Here is a 27,952-nt window from a genome sequence, read left to right as displayed (position 1 = left end):
CCACATGATCTGTCCCAAATGGTGGAGGCACCACCATGGCATGACCATCTATGGTTGCCAGTGATACTGGGTCACTGGTGTTTACTGATGATGTGACTGCTGATAGAAGCAGCAGGATGAATTATAAAGTGTACTCACTGTAAAGATTGCTGCAAAACTAATTGGGCAGTGCAAACAGATAATGACCCAAAAGGAAACTACAAAAGCAATGGCCAAGTCAATCACTTGACCTCAACCCAATAGTGCATCCGTTTCAGTTACTGAGGACAAAACAGAAGTCAGAGAGTCCAACAAGTACTAACAGTGTCTGGAGGAATGGAGGAAACAGCATTTGGTGAAGTGTATTTGTACTCGACTTCAGGCAGATACTCACTAACTCCAAGCATTAAAAACAAAACCTGACAACTTACATTACGAGTTTTGTGTTGTCCAGTTAATATGGAGGTTCTTAAAATTGGGCACTCCAACTCCTAAACAATTAATGCAAATGTTTTATTAAAGCCCTTCAGCCCAGCTGAAAATCAGGACTTCAGCTATCATTGCATTTAAAATTAAATATTATATTAAATATTTTGGTGCACAGAAGAAAAAGTGCAAAAAAATTTCTTTATCCAACAAATTCTGGACCCAACTGTACACATGCACACCTGCACATCAGAGACATTAAGAATGAAGGTTCTTGTGGACGTCTCAGGCAGTCACAGATTTAGGATTTGTAATGACAGAAAATGTGCTGATTTTAAAACCTTGTGAGCAGATAAACTGAATGTTAAAGTGCAGAAATTATAGCTGACATAACAGATTTTTATAAAGATGTATAAAAATGCAGCAGATAATTTTTTTTACATCTTTAAACATGGCTGGAAAACATTTGAGTAGATCAAACAGATCCCGATTCACCCAGGTAATGCAGTATATTCAAAAACCAAGACACTAAAAAGGGGAAGGTTTTGTTAATAAAAATGGCACATTTATTGCTACATTACTGTTATATACACAACAGTTCTCAATATCTACTTTATATATAAAAAATAGGAAACTGGAGGCACTTTGAGGACATAGCCTACATAGATGTTGTCCTCAAACATGAGTGAAGACAGATCTATAGCAGGTCATCTGTTGTGGTGGACAGAAAGGGTCAGGTGCATGTGTTTGATACAGATTTACTGCATCTTTCATGTAAAGAAATCAAAGTGTTCAGTAGCAATAAACCACATCACAAACACACACACACACACATGTTATTGTGGAAGGAAAAAGACCAGAATGAGTGGCAAAGAAAATGATATTTGGGGGCTTCTCCACAGGCCAACTTTGTGAAATAATGACAAATACTGTTACAAATCAGTATCAGCTTGCAATGATAAAGCTGATAAGGACATATCATACAGCTGTACATATGTATCAATGCACATGCCAGTTCAGAACAAAATCATAAGTAAAATTCTGAACACAAAAGGCAAGAAGTACAGTTTTCAGCATCAAAGTTGTAGACCAGATAATTCATCTTACATCTCATGAGACATACGCACACACACAGAAGCTGGTCACAGAGAGTGACTCTTCATTTAGGTGTTTGAGACACTGACCGGTTTTGCTGAAGTGCATATGCTTTTATAACGCCTCTATTATTTAAGGGGGGAAAACAAGGTATAACCTACAAATCCTTAAATGCAACATTATCCACCGTGTAGCAGAGACATATTCAGGCACTGGTGAGAAACCAATATCAAAACTCCCACAGTCAGGAAAATGACCAAGGCCACCCTTTTTTATTTTTTTATGCTTCATATTAATATGAAACAGCAAATCTTGTTGCAGACTGTGCAGACCGCCCCTTCTGCACCTTCCTCAGAAACTAATCAACAGGCTCATCAAAGAGTCTGACATCAGGGAAAGCAGAAGGGGGTAAGCTAAAGAAAAAACCCATTAAATTTCATTTTAAGAGAAACTGTCAAACAGCAGAACAATCAAACTACCAACGGCCTGACAGGTTTGTGTTCAAAGAGTTAAAAAAAATGAATAAATAAAAAATTAGAGTCACAACATGTGATGTTGCAGCCAGTTCTAATATTTCTTTTACCCCCCACATCTGGCACTAAAGAAAACACCTCACTTTGTTCCTGGAATCTAAACGGGGTCATCTTACACTCAAAACAATTTAAACAAACAAAAACATTTTAAATGATACAAACAAAACTCTTACAACTATCATACAGAGTAAAAAAAAAACAAACAATGGCAAATCAGTTCTACAAAAGGAAGATCCTTATAACAGGCTCGGCAATTGTTCAGAAGGAGAGGGGAAAAACAAAACAAAACACCAAACACTGAGCAACCAAAACAAGTCAGTCAGTGGCAATAAATTCTCCAAAAGGTGGCAGTAACACTCATGATCCCTTTAAATACTCAGTTATTTCTGTCTTCTAGCAAAATGTAATATACCACAACACAAACTGTTCTGAGACTTGTGTTAAGTAAGGTTTACGTGCTGCAACAGCATCTTTATATACGATTGGATGTTGGCAGGCTGATGTGGCTGAAACTGAGAAGGATGCTCAAGTCCTCACGGGCGGACAGGGGTTGGCGTGTCGGTGTGCATGTTTGATTCAACAGCACTGTGGGTTCTGCACAGAGTCACGTGTTTGTCTCTTCTAGTCTTTCCATTCCACTTGCATGGCAGTGACAGTAACAGATGTGTAGGACTTTCAGGTCGGCTCCACACTTAAAGAGCAAAAATGAACCCAGTGCGAGTGTGCGACGCCTTCTCAGCCGCTTTAATAAATGTAGGAAATACAGCCCGGATTACCAGCATGGCAAAAAGAGCAGTCAGCTTCCACTGGCAGGTGTAAGCTGCCTCTTCAATTCAGTCAAGAGAATATTTATTATTTTCATCAACACTATGCATAAAGCCCACTTCTGGTGTAATTAAACAGATAAATCCACGCTTTTTTCTTGTGAAGAATGTAAGACCTCCTTTTTTCTGATGGGAATGGCGATAATGATCCATCAATACAAATCCTAACTTTGCTCTCATGAGCAATTGATCCGAACGCTTCATTTGATCCAAACAAGTTTTGCTCCCAAAGCATAAAGAAATTTTTTAAATGTCTTACAAAACCACGATGATCATAAGAATGTCCTTATGTCCAGTTTCCACTCTCTTTAAACCAGTGCCCTCAGTTCAACGTGTTTCTGTGTGGAGATCAATAAATCTTTCTTCTTCGGTTTTTGTATCAGTGTGCTTGTTATTCTTGGATTCATCGTCAGGAATGTGGCCACCTGCTTCGTCAGTAATGAGGTGTGTGCGTGTGTTTCAAACAGTCGATTAACACGCTGAGATCCATGACTATGAAATATTAAGGCCTCTTGTTCTTAGGGCTGTACAATCGACAGGAACTAGAAGAGAAAAGAAGAAAAAAAATTAGCTTCTTCTACAAATTGAAATAAGCACCGAAAACAAACAACATATAAGACGGAAGAACAAGATGTTCTTACTGTAGGTCAGGGGTGTCAAACATAAGGTTTGGGGGACAGAATGAGCCTGGTAAAGACTCCAAACTGGCCCACTGGATGGCTTTGGATATTTATAAAAAAAGACATAGATGTTTGGACTTAAAAAGTTTACATCTTTTCCTGTGGATAAAGACCTCCACCATGGCCATTCATACCATATCAAAGTAATTAAGTAACAGATACACAACTAAATAACAAAGAAGTTCCTTTTTTCCCCAATTCTGTGAATTTACAAAGATTCTGTTTTATGTCTTGATGCATTCTCAATCATCCAGGAAAGTAAATCTCCAAAAGTTGAATCTGTTCATCTGGACGTAGCATTTTGTGGGAGAAATGTTTCGTCGCTCATCCAAGTGACTTCTTCAGGAGACTGAAACGTTTCTCCCACAAAACACTACATCCAGATGAACAGATTCAACTTTTGGAGATTCTGTATTAAAATTACAGGACATGTTAAGCAAGTGAGCCACACATTTCTACACATGTTCCTCTTATAATTTATGCCCAAACAGTCATGCTGATAGATTATTCTTATGTTAAGACATCTCAGGGATTGAATGTGTAGTTAAACTTCTTTCCACTAACAGAAAAGGGAGTTTTGTTGGTCCGGTCCACATCAAATAAGTCAGCTGTATGTGGGCCATAGTGTAAAATGAGTTTGACATCCACGTATTCTGCAAACTCACCTAAGAGTTACATATGGCTCACAGAGTTGTGTCCATCTCCTACAGCTGGGTGACCCCCACTAAGCTGCATCTGGGGGTCCACACAGGACACTTTCTCCTCCTCCCTCCTCTTGAGGCAGGCAGCCTTTGGGTTCAAATTACGCTCTTGAACAAAAATTTTAAAAAAGATGTATTCATTAAAAACACACAAAACTGGACTTGTTAAGCTTAGAGAAATCCTTACAGATCATACACAGCAGAGTTATGAACATACAAATGGTTTATTACAGAAGAGGGATATAAAAGAGCAAGCAAGACGTGAGAATGGAAAGTATGGCAGAAGCTGCAGGTGTCTGGCAGAAAAGCAGGGATTTACTTCCTCAGATGCTCTCCCTTTCTCTCTCTCTCTCTCTCTCTCCCCCCCTTAAAAAAAACAACAACACGCATGCGATAAAAGCAAAGAGAAAACTGCAATTTACACTTTCAGCAGGAGCAGAGAAAATGTCCTTTGGGTGACTACCAAGCGACTTATGTCCAGCTATGTTTGAGAGATGGCTGGCTGCCTGTTGGAATCAGATTGTTCTGAATTGGCTGACCTACCTCGCACCTGCTTCTCCAGACCCAGTATGACCTGGACAGCCTGTTGCAGGATGACCAGCTTGGTCTGGGCCTTGTCGCTCTGCAGGTGGACCTGACACATCCTGCCCAGCTCTCTGAAGGCTTCGTTTATGTCACGAACACGCACTCTCTCCCTAGCGTTGTTAGCAAGGCGGCGCTCACGCTCCCTCTGCTCCTTCTCCTCAGCAGTCAGGTTCTCATCGGTCACCGAGACAAGGCTGCAGCTGGGAGGACAGGTGGGTGGTTGGAGGGGCTGGTTAACAAACCCAAATCACAACCCTCACTGAACCTAGACAAGGTGGTCTCACTAAAATTCCAGTTAGACTGCTTTTAAAAAAATTTAAGCTAATTTCCCATTGCCAGGAAAAATTTGACCTTCGCACTGACTGCAAACTCCCACAAAGAGACTAATTAAACGTCCAATGAAGATCTCAGCGGAGCTGTACTGCAGGAGTGTGCGCGCATGGGCACATAAAATCTGCTTGAGTTAAAATCACTTAAGTTTTTAGGTTGAAGACTCAACACTCAGGGACTGGATCAAAATGCAACAGCTGACCAGCATCACCAGTTTTTAGGGTGTTTTTAGGGTACCTAATCACCAAAAAAAGCTTTCAGTCATTTGGGTCCAGGGTGGAAGTTGAGGGGATTATTGTGACTGTCCAGCAGAATGAGACACGTTATGGCAAGTGAGACAGAAAAGGAGAGAGAGGAAGCAACACCCTGTGCCGAAATGCATTACGCAGAAAGACACAGAAGAAACACACAATGAGATACACTGAAGGTGTCATGTTAAATACATCAGCAGCGGGAGATGTATTTATCGGAATGAAAGGAAGAGTAGGTCGCGGTTGGCATCTGTAAAGAAAATAAAAGGGGAGGGGAGAATGACTGGCGAAACGATTCCTTTTTATTTTAAACAGTAAAGCAAAGCTAGAGACTTAAATGCTTGAAAGAGCAACACACGCAGCACAAAAACAGTGCTACAAAGGTGGGTTAATACACAGCACAGAGCTCTGCTTGCATGGTGTAAAGGACACTGTGAGAGATTAAAGACATTAAAATGCTGAAATAACTTAATAGGTGAATAAAAGCATAATGAGACAAAAGCAAATAAACAAAAAAGAGCAGACAAAAGTTGTTAATGTTGTCCAAAAATGAAGCAGACAGACATGTAAGCACTTTCTCTGAAACAAGCAACTAGCTTTGAGGCTTTGCAGAACACACAGCAGTCCTGTGTGTTACAGGAAAATTAAACTTTTACGATTTGTTGGAGAATGGGCTTGTCTTAAAAACAGCCAGACAGCTTGACTTGCTACTCACATGTCCTTTATTATTGGCCATTTTAGGAAATGGCGCATAAAGACTTATGTTTAAAACCAGTCGGTATGTTTAAGACTGTGGATGGAGTAACAACCATCCCAACAAGATTGCTTTAATATTAGAATAGTAGGACATGAAGCTGGAAAGTGAAGCCATATGGATGTTTTATTTTGTAAAGATGCCCTTCCCCTCCACTTCCTTCCTCCTTGGACACCCACTGACCTCGAACTTGCTGCTCCAGGTTGAGTATAATGTTAACAGCCTGTTGCAGTATGATCAGTTTGGTTTGTGGTTTCTCATTGTTCAGATGGAGCTGACACATGCGGCCCAGCTCCTTAAAAGCCTCGTTGATGTCCCGCACACGTAGCCGTTCGCGGGCGTTGTTTGCCAACCTCCGCACTTTCTCCCGCTCAGCCTTAATCTCCACTGGTAGATCTTCATCGTCATCCTCCTCATCCAGACTAGTGAGGAGTCATGGTAGAGGAGGAGGTAGAAAACAACAGTATGGGTACAGTTCACTTGTTGTACATCTGATATAAGACACCATCGCTAAAGCTAAAAAGCTTTACCAGTAAGTAACAACTAGACTGAGTCCCTGTCAAATTTACAATACAGAGTAAGATTTAACAAACAGGATTACATGCATTAATAAAAATAAGGTTTAAGATTCTGTGCACCTTGTTCGAGAGCGGTTCTTCATTTCTTTTTTCTCATCTTCCGACTTGTCTGTCATGGAGCAGTTCTCATCGTCCTCCTTCAGCTCTTGTTTGATACCAGCAGTGGGGCGATTTATGTTACCAGGTAGGCCTACACACAGTCCAGAAACAAAAGTTACTGAGGACCAATATTTTTATAAAACACTGAAAGAAACAATACACAGTCAAAAAGAGGTGTAGTATTAGAAGACATGCTGTACAAAACAGGAAGACACCATGAAAAGAAAGTCGCACCTGTAAAGCCTTCATGCTGAGAGCCTGGTGGCACAGATGCAGAGCCATGGTGCCCATGCAAAAGTCCCCCACTAGATGGCAGACTAGCAGAGTCCTCGTGGTGACCAGACACCTTGAAACAGAAATTAATCTTAATACTGGCATAACAGTAGCAAAAATGGACATACCACTTTTGCTATGTACTTTGGAATTAAACTAAAATATTACATTTCTTCAACTTTTCTTTCACACTATTCATGAATCTCACCATTCCCTGCAGGCGACTGGGAAGTCCGGCTGCACTGCCAGCGGTAACCAACAAGCCTGGCGGTAACCCTAAGCCCGACTGCAGCAGGCCGTGAATTTCAGCAAGTCCTGGCCCGCTGGCATGACGCTGAAGAACATTGATGGCTTCATCCAGGTGGTCCTCCATTTTATTCTGCAACAGAGAAAGAAGAACAGTGGAATGATGAGGCAAGACGAGGCATAAAGGGTTGTACAACTCTAATCTCTGACAAAAATGAAGAGTGAAAAACCTACTCACCATAGGCTGAATTCTCCCATCAAAGTTAGGTGAAGGTGTGGCCTGACCAGAGGATCGAGTCCACTGGGATGCAGAGCCTGAGAAACAAAGATCACAAGGTTATTCAGAAAAACAAGCCCTACAATTTGTAGTAGTCAGCAGGAAGCTTTCTCTCTTATTATTGATGCACCTGGGGTCCTTTAAAGTGAGTAACAGTCTCCATACAATGTTTAGCTACATGTTATGCTTGTCTTGCATAAAGGCCTATTAGGTTTACCTTTAGAGATATTCATATGTAGAGAAATATTTTGCATCACTGTGCAAACAGTCGTGTCCTCATGCTAAAGTTTTATCCTGTCTTAGATGGTTATGTTCTCTTTTCTGTTAACATTAGGAAATATGTTCGTATACTCTTGAAAAGGGGAAAAAGAAAAAGAAAAGAAAAGAAAAAAGCAGTGACGCATTGAACACATTCCTTGCAGCTTTGGCCTTTCAGTCGAAGGTTAACGCTGATTTTTCCCGAGTTCAATGCGCAACATATGAAAACAACGTTGAACGAGAGTAAAAAAAAAAAAATACCACCTTCAACTACAAGAACAGGAAGTCCTGATACGCCCCTACACAGCCCCAATTTCAACACCACTGAGCCAGTATGCGACTGAAGACGCAGCTTAAATCTGCAGTATAACTGTGGCAAGTTCGCAAGATGCTTCAACAACCTAGATGCAAAGCATCATATACAAAGAGATTTTTGCACAATACATACATTTGATTTCATTTAGCACGTGTTTAGTGACTCAAAGCTAAATTATCAAAGTCAACTTGTTTAGCATCTTCTTTACCTTCTCCAACTGTGTTTATCATCATGGTGAATGTCGTTAATCAGGCTTTTAAATATTCTAGTATTTGTTCTCCACAACGAGCCATGACGCAGACATGCAGATAGGAACAGACCCATAGGTCCAAAATTGAAGTTCTGTTAACGTCACTGTCATGTGATGGTGGCCAAGTGGAAATAACATGCATACTTAAGATTGCATTTCATATGTTAGGTTTTTAAGTTGTGTGCCACTTAAACTACTTTTGTTGTTAGATTTTTCATTTTTGCCCACTAAAGTTGTTTTGGGTTATTCCCAAGAGGAAATTTTTTACTTGTCTAATGTAAATACAATTGTAACTCATTTGATATTTACATTTTATTGCATTATACTCACTTCTATCTATACTGTAGAACCAATTTGCAAGTTACATAGTTTAATTTGACAACTAGTCCCAAAAAGCACTATTAGCTAAAACGTTGATCCATAACATGAACTGCTACCCACAAGGAATGCAAAAGCCACCATCCCCACCTTTTCCCGCCTCCATAACATCAGACTGCTGAACAACAACAAGCACGATCTGAACTCACTGTTCAAACAGTTGTTAATTTTAACAACATGGCTCATGTGTAATATCGTCTCTTAAGTGTAATGGCCAATAACAGATCGCAGTTCACCATGGTTATTATTAGTCATTTAAGTGCAATCTATGTTTAAATGGCCAAAATTCAAAAAGAAATGCAGACATTTCTAGTGAATAAGGTAACACAGACTCACTGCCTTCACTGTAAGTGGACCAATCATGTTCATTGTCATGTGTGGCCAACCATCAACTGCTGAGAAACTGAGAAAAACCGGGCTGTAATTTTCTGAAACTCAACACGTGAAACTGCTGTAATGTGAAAGAGACATCAAATAAATGTGAAGATATAGATACAATAGATATGGAATGGTATTGAGTATAAACTTATTAAACATTTCAAAGAAATTTCTCTGTCCAATATAATCTAATACGTATCACTTTTATTACTTTGTTTCTTAATTCAACATAAGTGTTGATAAATTAGGTGGTGATGAGCTCATGCATGGACTGAACGCATATACAAATAAGGAAGCGACCCACCCTCTTTTTATTTTTACGGTATTTTCCCTTCCTCTCTCATAAGCTATATTTGGCTGGTGTATGTGTGTGAGAAAGATCAAGTGAAGGTTAAGCTGTGAATGGGGTAGTTATATCACCCCAGTTACAGTACGTCCAGAGAAAATATCCCTGTTTGTGGCATAAACACCTGCATTTACAGCAAGGGTTTAATAAAATATGAAAAAAGTTGTGTTAAGGGTTTGGTGAATAACTGAACCATTCCTTACTACCAACGTGCAGCCAAATCTGATGACCTAAATGTCAAGATAATCTTGGATGCCAAACTTATCTCAGTTCTATGTTTGTACAGTGCCAATGCAAGAAAAAGGCCTTCATGAACTCAATGACACGTGGTAAAAGTTCATGAACTAAGATTACTCCCATCTATGTTTCTAACTTGAACTGATAATCAACAGTACTCCACATTAAAAAGGTCCAGCAGGTCACAAGATATATCCAAGGTAGCATTTTAGTTTTCCATGTAATGTAAGAAATGAGAAGTACTGGAATCTATTGATGGCACTGAAACAGTTCATGGCTTAACTTAACACAAGAAAGTTAACATCCCTTTTTACACAAAATTAAAGGCTTAAACAATATGCATTACTTCCATGTTTAACCCAACAGATGGAGCTGCACTGTCACTTTAAACTGTTCATGTATCGCCATAGTGAAAACAACAGGTTTTTCAAAGTATGTATCATGGCCTTGCGGGGTAGCAAAGGAAAGAACAAATACATGGTTTGAACAAACAAAGCTACAAAACAACCAGCTGAGGCCCAGCTGACCTTGAGGCCTCAGGATTAAAGGACTACAGTCACTGACTTACCTGATAAAGCCTGAGGAGAGCCAGAGGGAGTTGAAGGGGACGGAGGGAAAGCGTTGCTGTTTGGGTCTGAAGGATAGATCTGGACACAGAATTTTGTTTTTTTTAATTCACTGAAATGCAATATAATAATTTATATGTATTATGAAACAGAGCAATCATGTTTAATATTAAAAAGTCTATGTGATTATAATATGTTGTTACTTACAGATGCCAAAGCTTTTCCAATCTCGTCACCTGAACTTCCGGGTATCGCACCCCGATTTACTAAATGGAGGGGGGAGCGGAGTAATAATCATCAATTAGGATAGCAGATAATTTAAATTAAGACAACACCAGCATTTTTCAAAAATAAAATAAAATAAAAGAGCACACATTAAAGGATTTACCCATAATGGTTTCGCTGCCAGTGATGGGGGGTGTGTGGCTGGGGACTCCAAAGCTGCTGGAGCCAGAGTGGAAGCCAGCAGGATGAGCCCCGCTCACTTCACTGGCATGCAGGGGGTAATTTTGAGGAGAGAGGGGCAGTGGCTGCCGTTTCTTGAAAGCAAACACACAAAACCAAAACCATTTAAAAAGAGAAGCAGACAGAAGCTCCTAATGATGCATTTGTCTTAATGTGTGTTGTTGACCTCATCAACAAACCTAAGTGTGACTGCAGAGCTTACCAGTCTGTCTTGGGGGTTGATGGCAGTAAAGGGACCATGCTGGCTCAGATGGGGGGAGTTGCCCAGCATGGCAGAATAACCAGGCTGAACCATCGACCCGGCAGAGCCCCATGGGTCGGAGGGTGGGTGGAGGCCTTCTGTCAGGGGACATCCAGCAGAGTGAGGGGGGGAAGCAAGAAGGGCGAGAGAAAACCAGCCACAAGAGATAAAAGGACAATGAAGGCTACATATGAGACATGTCACATTACTGTGATCACTTCATTCAACCGTGATGCACCATTCAACACCCTGGCACCACAGGGTGTTTACTGGCATACAGTGACAGCATCTACAGTTCATCTGGACATCCAGACGAATATAGCAGACAACTAATTTCCCTGCTGTAAAAGCTATTAAGGGAAATAAAGGATATTTGTTTTCTACATAGGTGAGCAATTCACCTCTCAGTTCACAAAAACCTTATGAAAGTGTTTAGGTCAGGCTGAACTTTTCAACTCAACACAAAGAAAAAGGGGGGGGGGGGGGGGGGGGATTTCAAAACATGTTGTTTCAACTGACCTTGCATGAAGAATGGTGGTGGGTAGACGTTTCCTGTCTTGGAGCCTGTGTAGCAAGCATTGTCTCTGTTAAATTCCTCCCCTGAGGCTGATGTATAAACCTACCAAAAAAAACAAAACAAAAACACCGCTTAGCTCAATCCTTGAATGCTCAGTGTGATAAAGCTAAGTAACTGCTAAATTATATGGTGACTTGTTGCACGCATGGCATGCAGTAACTTAATTTACATTTGCCTTAAAACGCTTAAAGTGGGTTTGCTCAAACTTCATCTGGAAAATTCTCTGAACATAATTCTGTAGATAAGCAAAACTATGTTCTTAAAAATAACTGTGTCTGGGGTATTTGAAACATCAAAACTAAAATAACATATGCAGTAGGTACCTGATTACAGCCCTTAAAAGTATGGGTTCAATCCAAGGTTAGAATCTATTTTTTCTATCTGGTTTTACTACTTAAATTGAATAAACAGAGGATTACAACATTTTTACAGGCATGAGCACAGAGCAGTGTGTGTACTGAATGAATCATGCCAGCACTTTTATGGGCCCTGTCCACCATTTTTACATATTAACCTGTTAAACAGAAACATGCTGAGAATAGTTTACAGACAGGACGGGACGATGTGACCATATAATGGAAGTTTCAGCTGGATTTGGTACATGTTTATGATGGCACCTCAACTTTCTCAATCAAGGCCATTCTTTGTAAATTCAAGTATCAAACTGTGTCTGAAAGTCTCAAATCCAAATGGACTGAAGTTTTCTTCTATAATTTGATTACACAGAGAAAAGGGAGAGAAAAAAGTGGGGAGAGGAGAAGAGGGAATGGAGAGATGCACTCCTAATTACTGAACCATCTGCCGTATCCTGGATGGCGGCCAACTTCTCTGGCAGCTGGGATAGAGGGAAGGGGGAGGGAGGGAGAAAGAAAGGGGAGGGCTGTTGTTTGCGGGTGATGGCGGTGGAGGGGGAAGGAGAGAGAGAACTGGCGTGGGGTGGGGTGGCGTGGGGTGGGGTGGAGGGTAGAGAAAATGAGGAAATAGGGTGCCCAGAGAGGGAGAGTGGGAGGAAAAAAATGAGGAGGAGTAAGAAGCATCAAACCCCAGTATGAATTCTCTTCAGTGATCTAACGAGTATACTTGGCAGCGGGAAAGAAATGTGGTCATAAAGTAAAGGGCCTACAAATACAACACACTATAAATACATACTGCAAATGAGGGACTGGGTGAATGAGTGGCTTTTTTCCGATTCCTTTTTTTACTTGGTGGTGCAGATGCGCAGCTGTAAGAGCTGGAAGTCCTGTACTGCAGCTTTTACACTGCTCTGCAAGCCAAGGAGCGGCTTCAGATGCCAAATGGAATGTGAAAAAGGGCGTAAAGCATTAAAACATGGGCTCGCATGAAGTGAATGCAAGGGCTGAGATACAGTATGGGGTTGGAGTATGGATGAAGTACTCACAGAGGAGGGCAGGCCAGGGGGCACCTTCCTGATCTTTTTTGCCTGCGATTCTGTGGAGGCAGACAGGAGGGGAAATCATATCAGCCAGCTTACACAAAAAGACCTTATTGCACAAGTAACTATACAATCAAAGATTTTTCCTGCCGAATTGATCCATCAATCTGCATTTGTTACTGCTCATTAATGTCTAATCTAAAGATAATGAAGGTGATGTTATTGGCCAATTTTCTTCCCTGGGAGCTCAGGATTTTCATTTTCTCTCACTAAGAAGAAGTGAGATTTTTCAGACACTTTTTAAAAACCTCAACAGGAGAAGTGATTGTACACACAACCTTAAAATAGATCAGAACAAGACAATAAATGTGACAGAAGATTCGGTTTCTAAGCGTTCAACACCCTGCCTGAAATAATGATTTGCACCCTTACCTATGGGGTCCTGTGAGGGTCTCCTGCGAGGGTTGCTCCCTGTATAGGAGGGATAAAACTGAGAGTTTGGCTTCGTGCCAGATGGAGAGAGGGCATCAGGACTGGGTATGGGCATCTCACTGGTCATGAAGCCCGGCTACAGAGTGCAAAATATGAGACGTAAATTAAAAAGAAAGAAAGAAAACTGACCAAGAGTCAAAATTTGTGAAAAGAAGCTTCAGCGAATGGGGATGAAGCACCATTCAAATTTATTTACCTGCATTCCAAGTGACGAGTATGGTCCTCGTTCTGCCTTCCCTGTTGAGGGGAAATTACAAGAAATCAGGTTAAGGTTCTATAACTGTAGAGGGTATTTTTTATGTTAAATTACAAACTGTATATCCCCTTTTCTCTATTTGGGTACCTCCCAGTATGTGAGTATATATGAAGACTTGCGGTATTTATGGCCGTGGACAGCAAAAAGAAAAAAGACAAATTGGCCCATTATAAATGCTTCAGGGGCAATTGTGCTCACAAACACCCCCCTCCTTTGCCAGTTAACAGAGGGGAGCTATAGGCCAATGTAATCCCAAGGGACAGCCTTGTTTGTGCATGGGTGCCCTTTACACTCCGCACCCCTCCCACACTGAACACACAAACTGCACACAAACAAACCCTTCCTCCACATCCTCCCCACTACCCTACTCACACTTCATCCATTAAAATCCTTTTGCCTTAAACTGATATGTTAGTGTCCAGCCTAAGAATAGCTGCTCTGTCCCCCAAACAACTCCTCATTCTGATTCAGTCACACTACCCATTCATATAAACTTGTGTTTTTCAGTCAGTGTTCTTCCATAATTAAGTACGATTATTATCATCATCATCAACATTTGCCTCACACTTCCCCGACTCTCTTTGGTTTGTAAAATGGACAATGTGAAAGTTGTGGTGTCCACGCTTCAATGCCTTATTCAGTTTAGTTAACAAGTCCTTACCAACAATCCCTGATTCAAATATGGGAGCAGAAGCCATGGCCTCTTGTTCACTGTAAAGGCCTTCTTCTCCATAACCCTAAGGGAAAGAAAACAAAAGGTATTGGGAATAGAAACACAAATAAATAAAGACCAAAGCTACCATGTAAGAAAATAAACTCCTGCAGATAAAAGTAGAGTATTCTGCGAAAGTATTTCAAGCTCCCAGCTCATGGGCCTAAGAAAGACCCCTTGCTGGGCCTAAAGATTTGAGAATTTTTGTTTATTTTTTCAATCTCAGATAAAAGCTGATGCAGCTTATGAGTCTACTGCTACTCTCAAGCTTAACAACTTCACTGCTAGAAACCCTGAATACAGTTCTACAGCACTGTAGAGTACTCCAGTACTGATGTACTGACCTTTTATAAGGTGTGAAAAAAAGTCATAAAAAGCTTCAGAATTAATATGTAACATCATGCTGGACTTTACAGATCAGTTCTGACATCGTTTAAATTAAATAAATTTAGGCTGTTCACATTATTGAGAACGGCAGGAATCTAGGCTGTAACATTAAGGGTTTATTTATTTATTTTTTCTTAATGCAATAAGTGAAAATGAGCCATACCCTTCCCTGGTTGAAAGATGGACTGTTTTGTTCCCCTGTTCCCCAGGGACTGGACCCATTCCTCTCATCTATACCTGCAAGACAAAGCACTGGGTTAGCTATTAGCCACTAAATTCTTGTCACAGGTTTACAGTGTCACTTTGCAAAGAAATGTCTAACTTGGCGAACTTGCTTTGATACAAGTTTTTCAGGCAGCTCAAAGTAACCTCCGCCGAGGAGCTTCACTTTGCAGCTCACACAGAGACAGCATAGTGACAGTGCTGTCACATAGCGTGGATATGAGCTGTAGGAAGTTTGAATAATTAACACCCAGTGTGAGGCTCCCAGAATCATCCTCGACATTCTTCATTCTCCCACTCCACTCTTTTACATTTTCCATGGCAACAGTCATTCACAGCTCATCTATTCTCACACACTTGGCCTACACCTTCGTCTTAACACAGACTCAAGGTCTCAATCTCGCACAAATTGCACAAGTCATCCCTGGCCGGAGCACCTCAGCGTTCAAAGAGGTGAATGTGTTTGAAAGGGGTGATTTTAAAGATTGGTGAAGCAGAAATTCCTGCCTGTCCCCTTGCTCTCAATCTCCTCTCGTACTGCAACACGGCATCTCTGGGGGGGAAGCTGAAGCTTAATTGCGTACTGATTTGCATAATTGTACATATTAATGAAGCACAGGTCTATGAATATTCATATTTTTGTTTTGTTGTCTAATTAAAAAGCGGAGGGGGGAGAGGGGGGCTAGAATCATGACAGGATCAGCAGTACAGCAGAGTGATGGGTCCACTTTGCCGAGAGCTGCTAGATTGCTGTGACAACTGTGATCTATACAAACAGCAGCAGCAGAATAGGAGATGAAGGAGAAAATGTCTTGTCCCCTCTCTATGGCTGGCTGTCACTCTTCATGTCAATCAAAGATGATAAAGAAAATGTGTAAAAGAATTACTATTACTGTAAATCATCAGTGCCCACAATAGAGAGAAGAAAAGGCTTCAATTCAGTGTTTTCTATTTTACACTGTTGTGTATAACAACTGCATTTCTGAAAATATTTTTTAAAAATGAAATAAATACACTGCAACTATTTAAAGAATCAAATTTCCACTTCACGGTTTCAGCATATTAGAATGAAATGTGGGTTTACAGAGCAGTGGAGTATTTCAGCTGCTTTATTTGACCGATCGACATGAATACTGCACATTCAGAATCACGCACCACACCACAACTATCTCGCTAATTAGCAGGACATTAATATGTGGCACCTTCTCTTCCTCGACAGGAATAGAAATAGCAAGTTAGAAGAAAGAGAAACCTGATTTGTAATGGTCAATCTATATATTTTTTTTTTTAATCAATGGTATTATTTACCAAGTGGTCTGTTTTTCCACACTGCCGCATTGCTTTAACAAAAAAACAAAAAAACAAAACTACTTTAATGTGTTGTCCATGCTTTCCTACTCTTACTAATTTAGGCAAAAGAGTGATTGATTGTGACACAATTTAAATAAAATTCACTGGACCCACTGTGTATCTCAGAGGTTCAGCTTATTTTGTTAACCTAAAAACTGCTTGGCAGACAAAGAACAGCTGCGAACTGATTTTGAAAACAGATTTCCTGGACTGTGAATATACTTATTCAGCTATTTGTGCAAGTTGACATTTTACATTTGCTTTGTCAAATTGTATTTCATCAACTATATATAACTGTGTTTTAATTAAGCTACTTTTAATTTTTAGCTGCTGTAATGAGCTATCTCATAACATTATGTTCTTTTTAATTTGTTTACACTTTCATCAAACTTTGATATCCAATTTAGCTCGATGTATATTTCATGTTTTTGTTATTGTTAAGGCTCTAATCAACCCCACCGCGTTGTGATGGGTGAGGTTAATTAGTGCTGTGCTTTTGAAAGTATTAATTTACACTGTCACTGTTGCCATGTTTGTCCATAAATGCTGCAACTAAACAGGAGGCAACGCTCATTTCACACTCTCTCTATGTAACGTACATACTAATATTTCTACACATCTCTGCAGCAAAAACAAAACAAAACCCCACAAACATTTAGGATCATGTGACCATATGTTCAACAAAATCCATGTGGAGAAATTGTGATTTAGACTGTGCTAGAAGACCTTCTAGCAAGAAACTAAAACCTCTCATGGGGTCTGATTTTCAGAAACCTCTAGAAATCCTGTCATTTTAGAAGACCTGTGTAAGGCAGCGGTCCTTCTTCTAGGCACTTACTGGGATTAACACATGTTGTAATTGATGGTAAAAGCAAATTTAACAGTATCAGGTGATGATGTCAAGAGTCAAAAGTAAAAAAAAAAAAAAAATCAATGAAAAAAAATCAATTAATAAATTAAAACTTAAATAAATGCACCTTTTTTATTAAAAAAGAAAAGAAAAGAAGAAGAAATGCTACCTTTTCAAAACAGCTTGATTTTTGTTCCTGCCACGCTGCTGCTTCCCAATGGTTTTCTCCAACCTCAGCATATTATGCAAAACACACACGTGTCCTGATTTTTGCCACTATATAGTAAGTAAAAGGTTTGTGACCTGATATTTACAGGGCATTACATAATTTAATTATGTAAGTTAATATAACTTACTAAAAACCAGAATCAGTCCCCCAATTAAACATTTTAGAAAAGTTATTTAAAAAGTAATCAAATCTGTTGCACTGCTTTGATGAAGTAATTAAAATAGTGACATTACTTATTATATTTTTATAACAGAACCTACCCTTTCTGAACTACTACCATTTCAAAAGAATCTTACTATCAATGCAATAAAAATGAATGAAATTAATCTGATTCAGAAAAACTGTGATGTCTGGTTATTTTCTCAAATGTATATCATCTTGTTTTCATGCGGGATTCTTGTGTCATTTCATACAGACAGATAAATCTGTGTACTTACTCTATATTTAAAGGAATTCAACAGTCATAACCCTGTTTAAATCTGTCAAAACCACAGAATGTGACCCTCTCTCTGACAAAAGCACATACTGGATGTATTTCTATTCTCCTCCTCACTACCTCCAACAGCGCTTTCATGTTTCTGACAAATCATTTTTTTGTAATGTGTTACTCATCTACATCCTCCTTTTCGGAAATTATGCTCATCCAGCTCTATAGGAAAATTTAGAGTGCTTTAACAGATAAAAATGATCAAACTGCCAACACTGCAAGAAACTTCATCATACATAAACATCCACAGGATTTTGAGCAATTGTGTGGCTACGAATTTAAAAAAAAAAGGACAAAATTATATAGCTCTCTACAGACCACATTTCCGCTAATGCCATTTGAAGTGCTACAATCGTGAGAAAATAATGAGTAGCGCGCTATTCAGACAAATTACCACAACTGGAAAGAGAAAACGAAGAGAAGGGTGAGTAACATCAGACAAAGTCTCTGGAGAACCCCAATGCACTTCTCCTCCCAGCATGCAACGCCCCTTTAAGCATGGCTAGTCTATAATTACACAGGAAGAAAGACACTGGAAACAGACAGCCAGCCTGAGTCATAGGCTTCATGAGCAAAACCCAAGCACATACATTGACCAAACTTGCAGACATGTCTTCGTTTTTACAGGAACACTGCCCCAGGCACCTATAACTGAGTGCGCCATTTGTCTACACAACTTCTTCCTTCCCTCGGCAAAGTGAGTCACACAGACACAAAGCATGATGTCAGATAAATCTCAAGAGAGTGAACACTGTTAATAAAATACTGAACAATGTACAATAGCAAAGCTCTGACTGTTTTTAAGCTGTGAGTCACCGACAACTTCTCAAACACAACACAATCCACCCTATCCCACTACCATATAGTGCTTTGATAACATTAAAATGTCTTCTGAAACCAGGTGATGTTTTGGGGTTTTTTTAAACAATTTTAACAGCAATATGTGCCAGGGATTAAAATGTTAAAGATCAAATCTGCTTCCCACTCTGTGGCACCTGGAATAGCCTCCAAGTTGGATAAGTGGGTAAGAAAATGTACTGGCAGATGGAAGGATTTAACTTGTGACTTTCAGTATCCGAGAATCACGAACACGTTTGAAAAATGAAACATTTCATGCAAATTTTTTTACCTCCTTCTCTTCTGCATTTCTCTCCAAAGTTTAAAAATATATTTTAGGATTCTCAGTTTCCAGCAACCAAAAAAATGAAAGTGCACTGAGAAAAAAAACGAGTGAAAGGACTTTAACGGACATAAGACCATAGCAGAGACATTATCAGTGTTGAAGCATCTAAAAAGGGAGGCTCCCCACAGCCCCACATGTTAAACTTCCACATACCCCAAACCTAAATCAGACTGGGGGGAAAAGGCATCTAACGAACTCCATAAAGAAAACAAACAGCAGCTGCTCCACACAAAAGAACAGTCTGAGTAAGCTGGGTTGCAAAAGAAATCATATTTAGTTATACTGTTAAGTTTTAAACAGCACTACTACTAATGATAATGCTTAATGGCTGAGTGTTTTAACAGTACCTTTTTTGTTTTGGAGTTTTATTTTCTTATCTCAACTGTACAAATCATGGATCTTATCACTGAATCTGCTTAAGCTCTAAGTGCTCTGAAAACGAAACCGTGACTATCAGAATGACAAGTGATGACATGATTATATCAGACCGAATTCAGAAACACCCAATCAGCTGCCTGCTGTTAATCATTAAACCATGAAACCAAACACTACATACATGGGTCACTGAGAGATGAACTAAGAGCCAAGGCAGATGAAAACCATGCATTCCTCATCCCTGTATGTGATGCATTTAGACCATGTTTCCATAGACTGTTCATGTCCCCCACTGAACGTGGTACTTGCTGAACTTGTGTGTTTGGTACCCAGTGCTGCCACTGCTCTTTGCGCAGAACAGCTTTCTTCTGAATTGGGAATAGCATACGCCATGATTTCTCCAGTACAGAGAAAAAAACTGACATTTGTCAGTATTAAGGTCTTAATTGTTTAGCACTGCTGCCTGTTTACTACTAGGTTTCTGTACCCATTCCTACTCCCCAAAAGTCAGAAAACAGTACAATTTAGTACTACATTAAAAAAAAGAAAACAATGTAGGAAACAAAGCTCTCATTCTAAAAATGAAATGCAAGGATCTTTTAACACACTGGGATACACAAACAACAACAAAGAATGTGTCTCATTTCCTGATTAGAGGAAACAATCAATCTGCGCAACAGTATTTTGGCCTGTTGCAGAAACATGGTCGGTTTAGTATAGGTCTCTGTGGCTAGGCTGATGGTGGCAGACCTCGTAACATCACTGACATGACACAATTTCAGGAAGTCATTTCATCGTACAAAGAAGAAGAAGAAGAAAAAATAAAACACAAAACACACACACGCTGCCAGTTTCTCCAGAAGTCACACTCTCTTAGACTGACAAGATTTGATCAAATTTTTAAGCTTTCAAAGGTGAACTTTTAAACTTTGGAACAATGTTTCCCTCTTTCTTCTAAATTTGATGCCACACTAAGCTAACTACATAACATTTTCTAATTCAAAGAACTGTATAGATCATATGATTTAACAGCAGAAAGAACATAACACTGTGCCCCAAATATACATCAGTAACCCTTTGATAGCGTCTCACAAGTTCAACCAGTGTAAGCAAAGGATATTGAGTTAACCCTGTTTGTCATGCCAAGAATCAATATGATGAACTTGAAATCCTGTCTTTAAATTGCTAAAGTTTGTCACCTTGCTGTATCTGCTTTTAAGCCAACACTGATGTGCAACCTTGTTGATACGCTGGTTTTGCTAGGCTTTTAAGAGTGAAGCAAACTAAAAGTAAAAACAAACTAATGTAAGGGGATAATGAAAATGAATCCTGTTATATCTCCTCTTTAGTTCTGTCCCACAAGTTAACAACTGCCTTAGCTCCATCTATGACACTGATTGTTTGCCGACTCATACTGAATGACAACTGCTGTTCCTTATCAATCAACTTGATGAAGCATAACCCAGGCAGGCCTACTGTAGGAAATACACATACAGATAAATGTTCAAAGCAATGTCATAGGCATCTCTGGGGCTCTTTTTTACACTGCAAGCAACACATGCGTCTTAATGTTGACTGCAAGTGTCGGCCTGGTGGGGTTGCTGATTGGGACAGATAATAGATTTAGGTGAAAATGAGTTATGTGGAGAAGAAAAGTAGGGTGCAAGATTGCAGGACAAGGGAATACACTTTTTCACAGAGTAAGCACAGGAGATTAATTGGGCTGCTTCCACCACCCCCACCCTCTGCCTTTGTCCTTACGTGATTGAATGGCAACAGCTGAGAAGGTGAGGATGAGGAAGTGTAAGGGAGATGATGCTTGTTCTGCATAATGTAAAATAAGATGACAATTGTTCCTGAAGTTCTCTCAAAAAGTCTGATCGAAAAAACAGTTTATAAGAAGCAAAGGTGAGAAGGAACTGTCTCCTATTCTATTTTAATTCAAAACACAAAGAGTGTGCGAAGGTCGGATACTGAAACTGGAAGAAGCCCCTCACTGGTTCAGATTATTGTCAGGAAATGTACTACAGTGCATAACAAAAAAACCCCAATATTTCTCACTACCTTTAGCTGAGAGAAAAGATGAGAAGGGTATCGGTTGTTCAGTATTGGCATTTATATCATTATGTCTTTAAAGGAAATTTGACCTGAAACAAGGCTCAGAGATAAAACAAATGTCTAAAAGATTTCTTTCTTACCTGAACCTCCAAATTTAGGGCTGTTGAGAGTTGTTGGCCGGTTTTTGCCATTTGAAACTGGAAGCTCAAACATCTGAAAGAGAGGAACGACACTGTAAACAAACCACTGGAATTCAGTGTAAGACTTTCCCTCCTCATTTGTGGGAAGGATAGTTAGGTAATAATTTATACTACCCTATCCTTTATCTTATCCTGTTTAACCAGCAGGTATGACAGGCATAAAGCAATCTCCACAATGCAGCTTTGCCTGACTAACACCACAAATTAAACAGACAACAAGAGTCTCATATAAAACCTGCTCATGTACCCGCTGCAGTCCTTCAATTCCTGCTCAAACATGAATGCCATACATACTTCAATCCACTTGACAACTGTTCAAAATCTGTTATGAAAGTTAAAATCTGCCATCTGTGAGAATATGATGAATTGAATCAACAAGTTCAAGCAATCTCTGGAGAAATCTTACCGCGGTAAAATCCAGCAAGTCGCTGAGCTCCTTGTCTGTTTCCACTGCAGCCATTCTCTGCTGCTGCTCTTCACTTGGGCTTTTCAGTCTCAGCAAGCGACTACAAGCAAAGGTAAGGAGCGTGTAAGTTTATTTTGCCTCTTTGTTAGATGGTTAACTGTTCTGACAACTGGTGCTTTCTGCAATATCTAATCCAAAAATGGAGGCGAAATGGTCCAATTATAGAAACGTTACTTATATGAATATAGTAACCAGACAAAAATATTTACTGCTTATTACACTCAGCTCAGATTTCCAGGAAATTTGATCATTTAGTTCGTTCACCTGTATAAATACGGTGTCATTTTCACCATGCCATTCATCACTCCTAATGGTTAGGATGACATGTTATTCCCCAATTAAAAAGCTGAGACATACAGACACAAAAAAATGTTAGGATTTTAAATAAAATGTAATCTCAATCAGCAGAAATGATGTGTGTGTGTGTGTGTGTGTGTGTGTGTGTGTGTGTGTGTGTGTGTGTGTGTGTGTGTAAAAATGGCTGAGGCTGATCAAAACCTCTTTTTATCTCTCTAAAAAAATAAAGTAACATTACAAAAATTCAGATATATGGATCTGCACTACAATGTCCATATGAAATAAATTTCTCGCACTGTAGTAATGCAGGCATCGTAAAAGCACTGAGGGAAGTCATTTAAACAGCATAGTGCAACGGTGGATATACATAAGCTGCAAATTCATCTGCTCTATATTTTTACCATTCAAATGCCACAAAGCAGGCGAGATACTGACCAAGTTATGAAAATCTCAACTTGGTAGGCCACATCTAACATGAGTGACCATGGTTGGCCACAGGCCACTCTGCACTTGTTGTCAGTCAGGCACTAAACTCAAACTCCTCCCTCCCACCTCAAAACCCAACATGTTTTAAGTTTTGTTTTCACTAAAATTTACAAAGTGGTAACACACTATTTTGGAGACCTAAACAGTACCAGCCTATATCAAAGCAAATGCAGTCTGAGTGGGGAAAACATCTTGAGAAGTATCATTTCTACACACTGTGGACAAAGTCACAAACAAAAAGAAGAAAGAAAAATAGAAGAAGAAGAAGAAATGCCACCTGGAGGAAATCTTGATATTGTCAGAGATGTCGATTAAATTCAGAGTTGACTCAGAGATCATTAGCGGTAAGCAAAAGTAAAGTATGGCTACAACAAACACAAATAACCAGCCTTTAGCAATCTTTAAAAATGATTGGATATGACAGAGAGACTTTATGTCAGAGATATGACTCTGACATAAAGACATTTTCAAGTTTTAAAACTTGCCACTTTAAAATATTTTGTACCAACGTACCCATTTGTACCTAAAAGCAACTTGAAGATATTTTGTAAAATTAAACAAGCAGGTAATTAATTTATTAGTCCCAGCAACAGTAGAATTTTGGGTCCTTATTTGCCAACACTAATAACAGGTTATGTGAAAAGTACATACTGCAAACAGAACACTGAAATTTCTGCACGGTGTAATACTGAATAAACTTCGGGAATTTTCAAATGACGACCACTGGGAGGCTGTCCTTATGTCTACACTCTACTGGGAGTGTTACATGTCAGGGTTTTTCCTGGTTTAAAATGGGCCGTGGGGGGTGACTAGGCACATAATCACCAATGGTGTTCATCTAAAGTAAGAGTTGATACCACCTTACTTAACAGAAAGTGCATTTTTCTGTTGTTTTTCCTTCCCCTGGATTATAAAAAATAAACCTAATTGTTTTAAGTTATTAAAATTAAAAATACATATCTATATTTTAATCACAGTACTGGTGATTTTCCTTCAGATAGATGCCAAGACCTCCTTGGTGTGCCTCAAAATGTTTTTTGTTTCTTTTATTTAGCAATAAACCTGTATGTTTTAGTTATTTTCATAGTGCACTGAGTGAAGACAGCAACAGGATAAGTAAATACTAAAATTAGCAACAAAAAACAACAACAATAAGGCTAGGGTGGGATGTACACTTGCCGGCCTTTAATATAATTTGTAATATATTTTTCATTATGATTGATCTTTTTTAAAAGAAACAACAACAAAAAAACAACAAAAACATTTCAACGCCACGACTGAAGATTGGCTTTTATTCTAAACACTATACACCAGAAAAGGGGAAAGCCAGTTAATGTTAGTTATGCATGGCAACTACAACTGCACTGCCCAACCCATTAAAATATCAGTAATTTGAATACCACTATCATATCCATTACAGCAGACAAATACTGCGAGTTACCCTAGTACTTTGTCAACAATAGATATTAACAATAAAGCCAATAAAACCTACTTTACCCCGAAGTCAAGAGAAGATGCACACACTAAATCTAACTAGGGTGTAAGGATAAATACTGACACAACAGCATTATGACTTACCAGTAGGGAGAAACTGTGGGTTCAGGAACAATGCGTTGACAGAATATAATCTAGCATTTTCTCTCAGTGAGCTGAGGTCAAAATGGGGGATAAGTGCTCAGCCCCTCCTAACAAATGGAAGTTGCATACGCTTGTCTTGAGCACCCCCACCTTTGGCCTGCCCATTTAGGTGTCAAGAAAAAAAGTTTTACGGCAGAAATAGCAATGCAAGTGGTGAAACCTGGCTTCACAAGAGAGCCATCGGCGGCTCATCGCTCGGTTAAAAATCCTGCGGGCCGTTTAAAAGGACTTAAAAACCTGTTGCCTGCCCTGACGTCGAGCAGCAGAATGAGACACTGATGCACACAAAGACTCGCCCCCCCCCCTTTCCTAAAGTTTCAGATGAATGGTAGAAACTTAAATAAAACAATAAGTAATGTAAAAACGCTATAAAATAATATCGGGGGGTTAACAATAAGTGGGGAAGAGAAACTAAAGCGTTTGGCGACCTTATCGCTGCTTCTTTGCTGTGGTTAACGGTTGAGAGGCTGAAGGGGGGATGAATAATACCCAAGTAATACTTTTTTTTTTACTGGGGTGTTTTTACATACGTAGTTTTGTGGTTTATATAAGTGCCCCCGGATAAATCAATAAAACTTAAAATAAATGTATAAAATTCATTTCACTAAGCGGTGGAAATGTTTAGCATTTCCCACAAGTAGAGAAAAGCAGCCAACACCGCCTGTCTGCGTTAACGCTTCACGGCGAACGTTCGCGTCCGTAAACACCTCACACTACCAGTACAGACAACAAAATCCCGGAGGAGCTCACTCAGTCTGGTCATATGCTAATGTGCGTTAATGTTATAGCTCTTTGAAGTGAACAAAGAAGTCTTTTTCAGCCCACACAAGCCCCCGGCACTTACTAATAACAGTGCAAGTTCGCTCGGGCCGAAAAATCCAGGACCCCGCTTTTCCCGGCTGTGGCACTCGCAGCACAACTTCAACGATGCGCTAAAAACTTGGGTTATTACTCCGCTAACAACGTGAGAAACCGCTTCTGTTTGAAATGCATTTGCTTGTTATGAATGTATATTAGCACGCATTTACCTGAATTTAACAATGTGACATCCAACACGGAGAAATTAGCGGCTGGAGTACAAAAAGAGGAGGAAAAAAAACAAAGTTAGGGATAGGATCCTTTCCCCGTGGTCCGGACTGTGGCTTGATGAAGATGAGGAAAGAGAATATGAAGCGCTCCTCTGTCGCCTCGACTCGCTGTCGTTTTTGTCACGAAGCTGAACACACGTGTGTCCCACGAACCATAACTCTTGTGTTACTCGGTTTCTTCAGTGTTAAAGAAACTGTAACCATTTCATTTTCCAAGTAGACATTTTAACACCCTCCACATTGTCGGTTCCAATGGAATATCACTCCGCAGCGCAGCCTACGGGAGGACACTGACGCTATAACATCAGCGGTGTCCGATTTCAGCTAAAAAGGACAAAAAATCGAGCCAAGCACGCTTCAGTAGCGTTGTTGTGTACTGATGCAGCGTTGGTCGTACACACCGCAAAATGTCACCTTTTCGTAGCTGCGAACGAAACAGAAAAGGATCTGAGGACCAATTTGGAGGGGGTCTATGTGTGCTGGCGGATGGGGACAGCGGAAAGCCTAACAGACTAGACGAGCAGAAGATGGAACGATAATATCGGAGGGAGGACCAATAGGATGCGAGGAAATTTTGATTGGCATGTGGGCCGTCCAAATATGTTTCGATATCGACTTCGGGGGCTGTCTCATTTTGCCTATGGGCTTTCCTGCATTTTAATTTTGTTCTCAAATAGCGCCCGAGCTACGAAAAATGATCCCAAGTGTCAAACAGTTGAGGGAGTCCATCCTCACTAAAGGTAAACATGGGTGAGAATATAATAAAGTTTGTCTTAATTGGCCATGCTGTTTGAATTCGTGGCCTAAGACGCTAAACTGCGGGGTGACCTTGCCATTAATTAATTGCAGTTATCACATATATGTGTGAAAACATTAAATATAAAATAGCATTGTCAACGTCAGTTTGGGTAAAGGTGTTATAGCGCAGGAAGTGAGAAAAAGCACGTGCATATGTACAGTAATGTGCACAAGCTATTGTGTATACAGACTAACTTATGATACCTATGAGAATATTAAATTTTTTTAAGGTATGATAGTTTTACTTAATTTTCAGTGATATATAAAAAACAAACTAACTAAAATGTTCCTGCATGTCGAGTTCAGAAGTTGCAGGGGAAAAGGAATGTCATGGCTACTTCCTTTTGTCAAACAGAAATTACAAGTTGATAGCATGGGCCAGTGTCTAACTCACTAAAATAGCCTGGCTGGTGTTTTTCATCAGTTGTGCCTTGGTGGGTATGTAAACACAACTTGTTTTGTGACTTTCTAGAGAAAACCTCAACCGGTTTGAGGGGGAAATTAAAAAAAACCCCAAGTAACATCTGTGCTGGCCTTTACGAGAAAACTCATCCATCCACTTTGTGGTCTCTCTCTCTCTCACACACACACACACACTCACACCATGCCCTGCACGCATGCAACTCAAGCACACACCTGTATGTGATTATCCATGGGACTGGTTATGTTGCTGTCTTTTAAATACACAGTCAAGGCAACATGAGGTTTTCAGTAGACCTAATATTTCTTTTCAGTGTTGCAAAAACCCCCCAAAAATTACAACCAAATTGTTTACTTGCCCAAAGGAAATGACCATCCACGCTCAGAACTGCTTTGTTAAAGACACATGCACTTAGATGGGTAAATGCAGAAAGGGCATAAACCCAGTTCTAGCTTTTTTTGCAGCGTGAGCGCCAAGTCAGTGTGAGCACATCAACCTCATTGTGACAAAACCAGTTTCATGTCACAGATTCAGTGCAAAGCTCCTACAATACACCTGGGGAAAGTTGGTGCACGTATTCGCATGGAAGTGATCGTATCGCTGCTCTGTGCCAAACATCAAACGTTCTTTGGTCTGTTGCCTTTTTAGAAGTAGGACAAAGGGAATTGAGGAAATGCGACGTTAAAGTTGTACGGTATGGTGCAAGAAAGAAAGAAAGGGCTATATTTAGAGTGGAACTCCATTTTCCTAACCCCAAAGCGTATACCCTCCTCACCACCTACTCTTTCCTGGGCCCTTTCTTCTTCTTCTAGTCACAGGCTCTAAGGCTTTGTAAATGGGTTACCCCCATGCAGCCACCCACGCATCAGGTACAGTATCAAAACCTGGGGCATCCTGTTATGACTTCTGGTTTCCTGTTTC

At 39.9% G+C, this 27,952-nt stretch overlaps 1 protein-coding gene across 4 annotated transcripts; it reads right to left on the bottom strand.

Moving 5' to 3' along the window:
• Positions 1–943: 943 nt before the first annotated feature.
• tcf3a (transcription factor 3a) lies at positions 944–26,290 on the bottom strand. 4 transcript variants are annotated; one of them, XM_006786649.3, is made up of 20 exons: positions 25,753–26,289; positions 22,244–22,343; positions 21,778–21,850; positions 15,047–15,120; positions 14,446–14,521; positions 13,725–13,765; positions 13,469–13,604; positions 13,043–13,092; positions 11,586–11,685; positions 11,028–11,164; positions 10,749–10,899; positions 10,568–10,626; positions 10,363–10,441; positions 7,593–7,669; positions 7,317–7,487; positions 7,070–7,181; positions 6,797–6,926; positions 4,782–5,023; positions 4,203–4,346; positions 944–3,399 (listed from the first exon to the last, which is right to left on the bottom strand). In XM_006786649.3, the coding sequence occupies exons 2-19, from the start codon at positions 22,295–22,297 to the stop codon at positions 4,210–4,212; spliced, it is 1,899 nt and encodes a 632-aa protein (XP_006786712.2). In that variant the 5' UTR covers positions 22,298–22,343; positions 25,753–26,289; the 3' UTR covers positions 944–3,399; positions 4,203–4,209. The 4 variants fall into 4 exon arrangements, with proteins under 4 accessions (XP_006786712.2, XP_006786713.2, XP_035761908.2 ...); XM_006786650.3 differs by lacking the exon at positions 4,782–5,023 and adding an exon at positions 6,342–6,580 and having other exon boundaries at positions 25,753–26,284; XM_035906015.2 differs by lacking the exon at positions 25,753–26,289 and adding an exon at positions 24,665–24,941.
• Between the last annotated feature and the right edge of the window lie 1,662 nt (positions 26,291–27,952).

Source organism: Neolamprologus brichardi, chromosome 18, assembly GCF_056152115.1.
Source record: "Neolamprologus brichardi isolate AB-2024 chromosome 18, ASM5615211v1, whole genome shotgun sequence".
Taxonomy (NCBI): Eukaryota; Metazoa; Chordata; class Actinopteri; order Cichliformes; family Cichlidae; genus Neolamprologus; species Neolamprologus brichardi.
This window is presented reverse-complemented; position numbering and strand designations above follow the sequence as displayed.

Bases quoted from the DNA above. Each gene is read 5' to 3' on its own strand.
- tcf3a (XM_006786649.3), bottom strand. From the start codon at position 22,297: ATGGCTGCAGTGGAAACAGACAAGGAGCTCAGCGACTTGCTGGATTTT. The intron at 7,670-10,362 runs GTAAGTCAGTGA...TTTGTTTCTCAG, and splicing joins CTCTCCTCAGGCTTTATCAG to GCTCTGCATCCCAGTGGACT. The intron at 6,927-7,069 runs GTGCGACTTTCT...GACTGTGTGTAG, and splicing joins TCAGCATGAAGGCTTTACAG to GCCTACCTGGTAACATAAAT.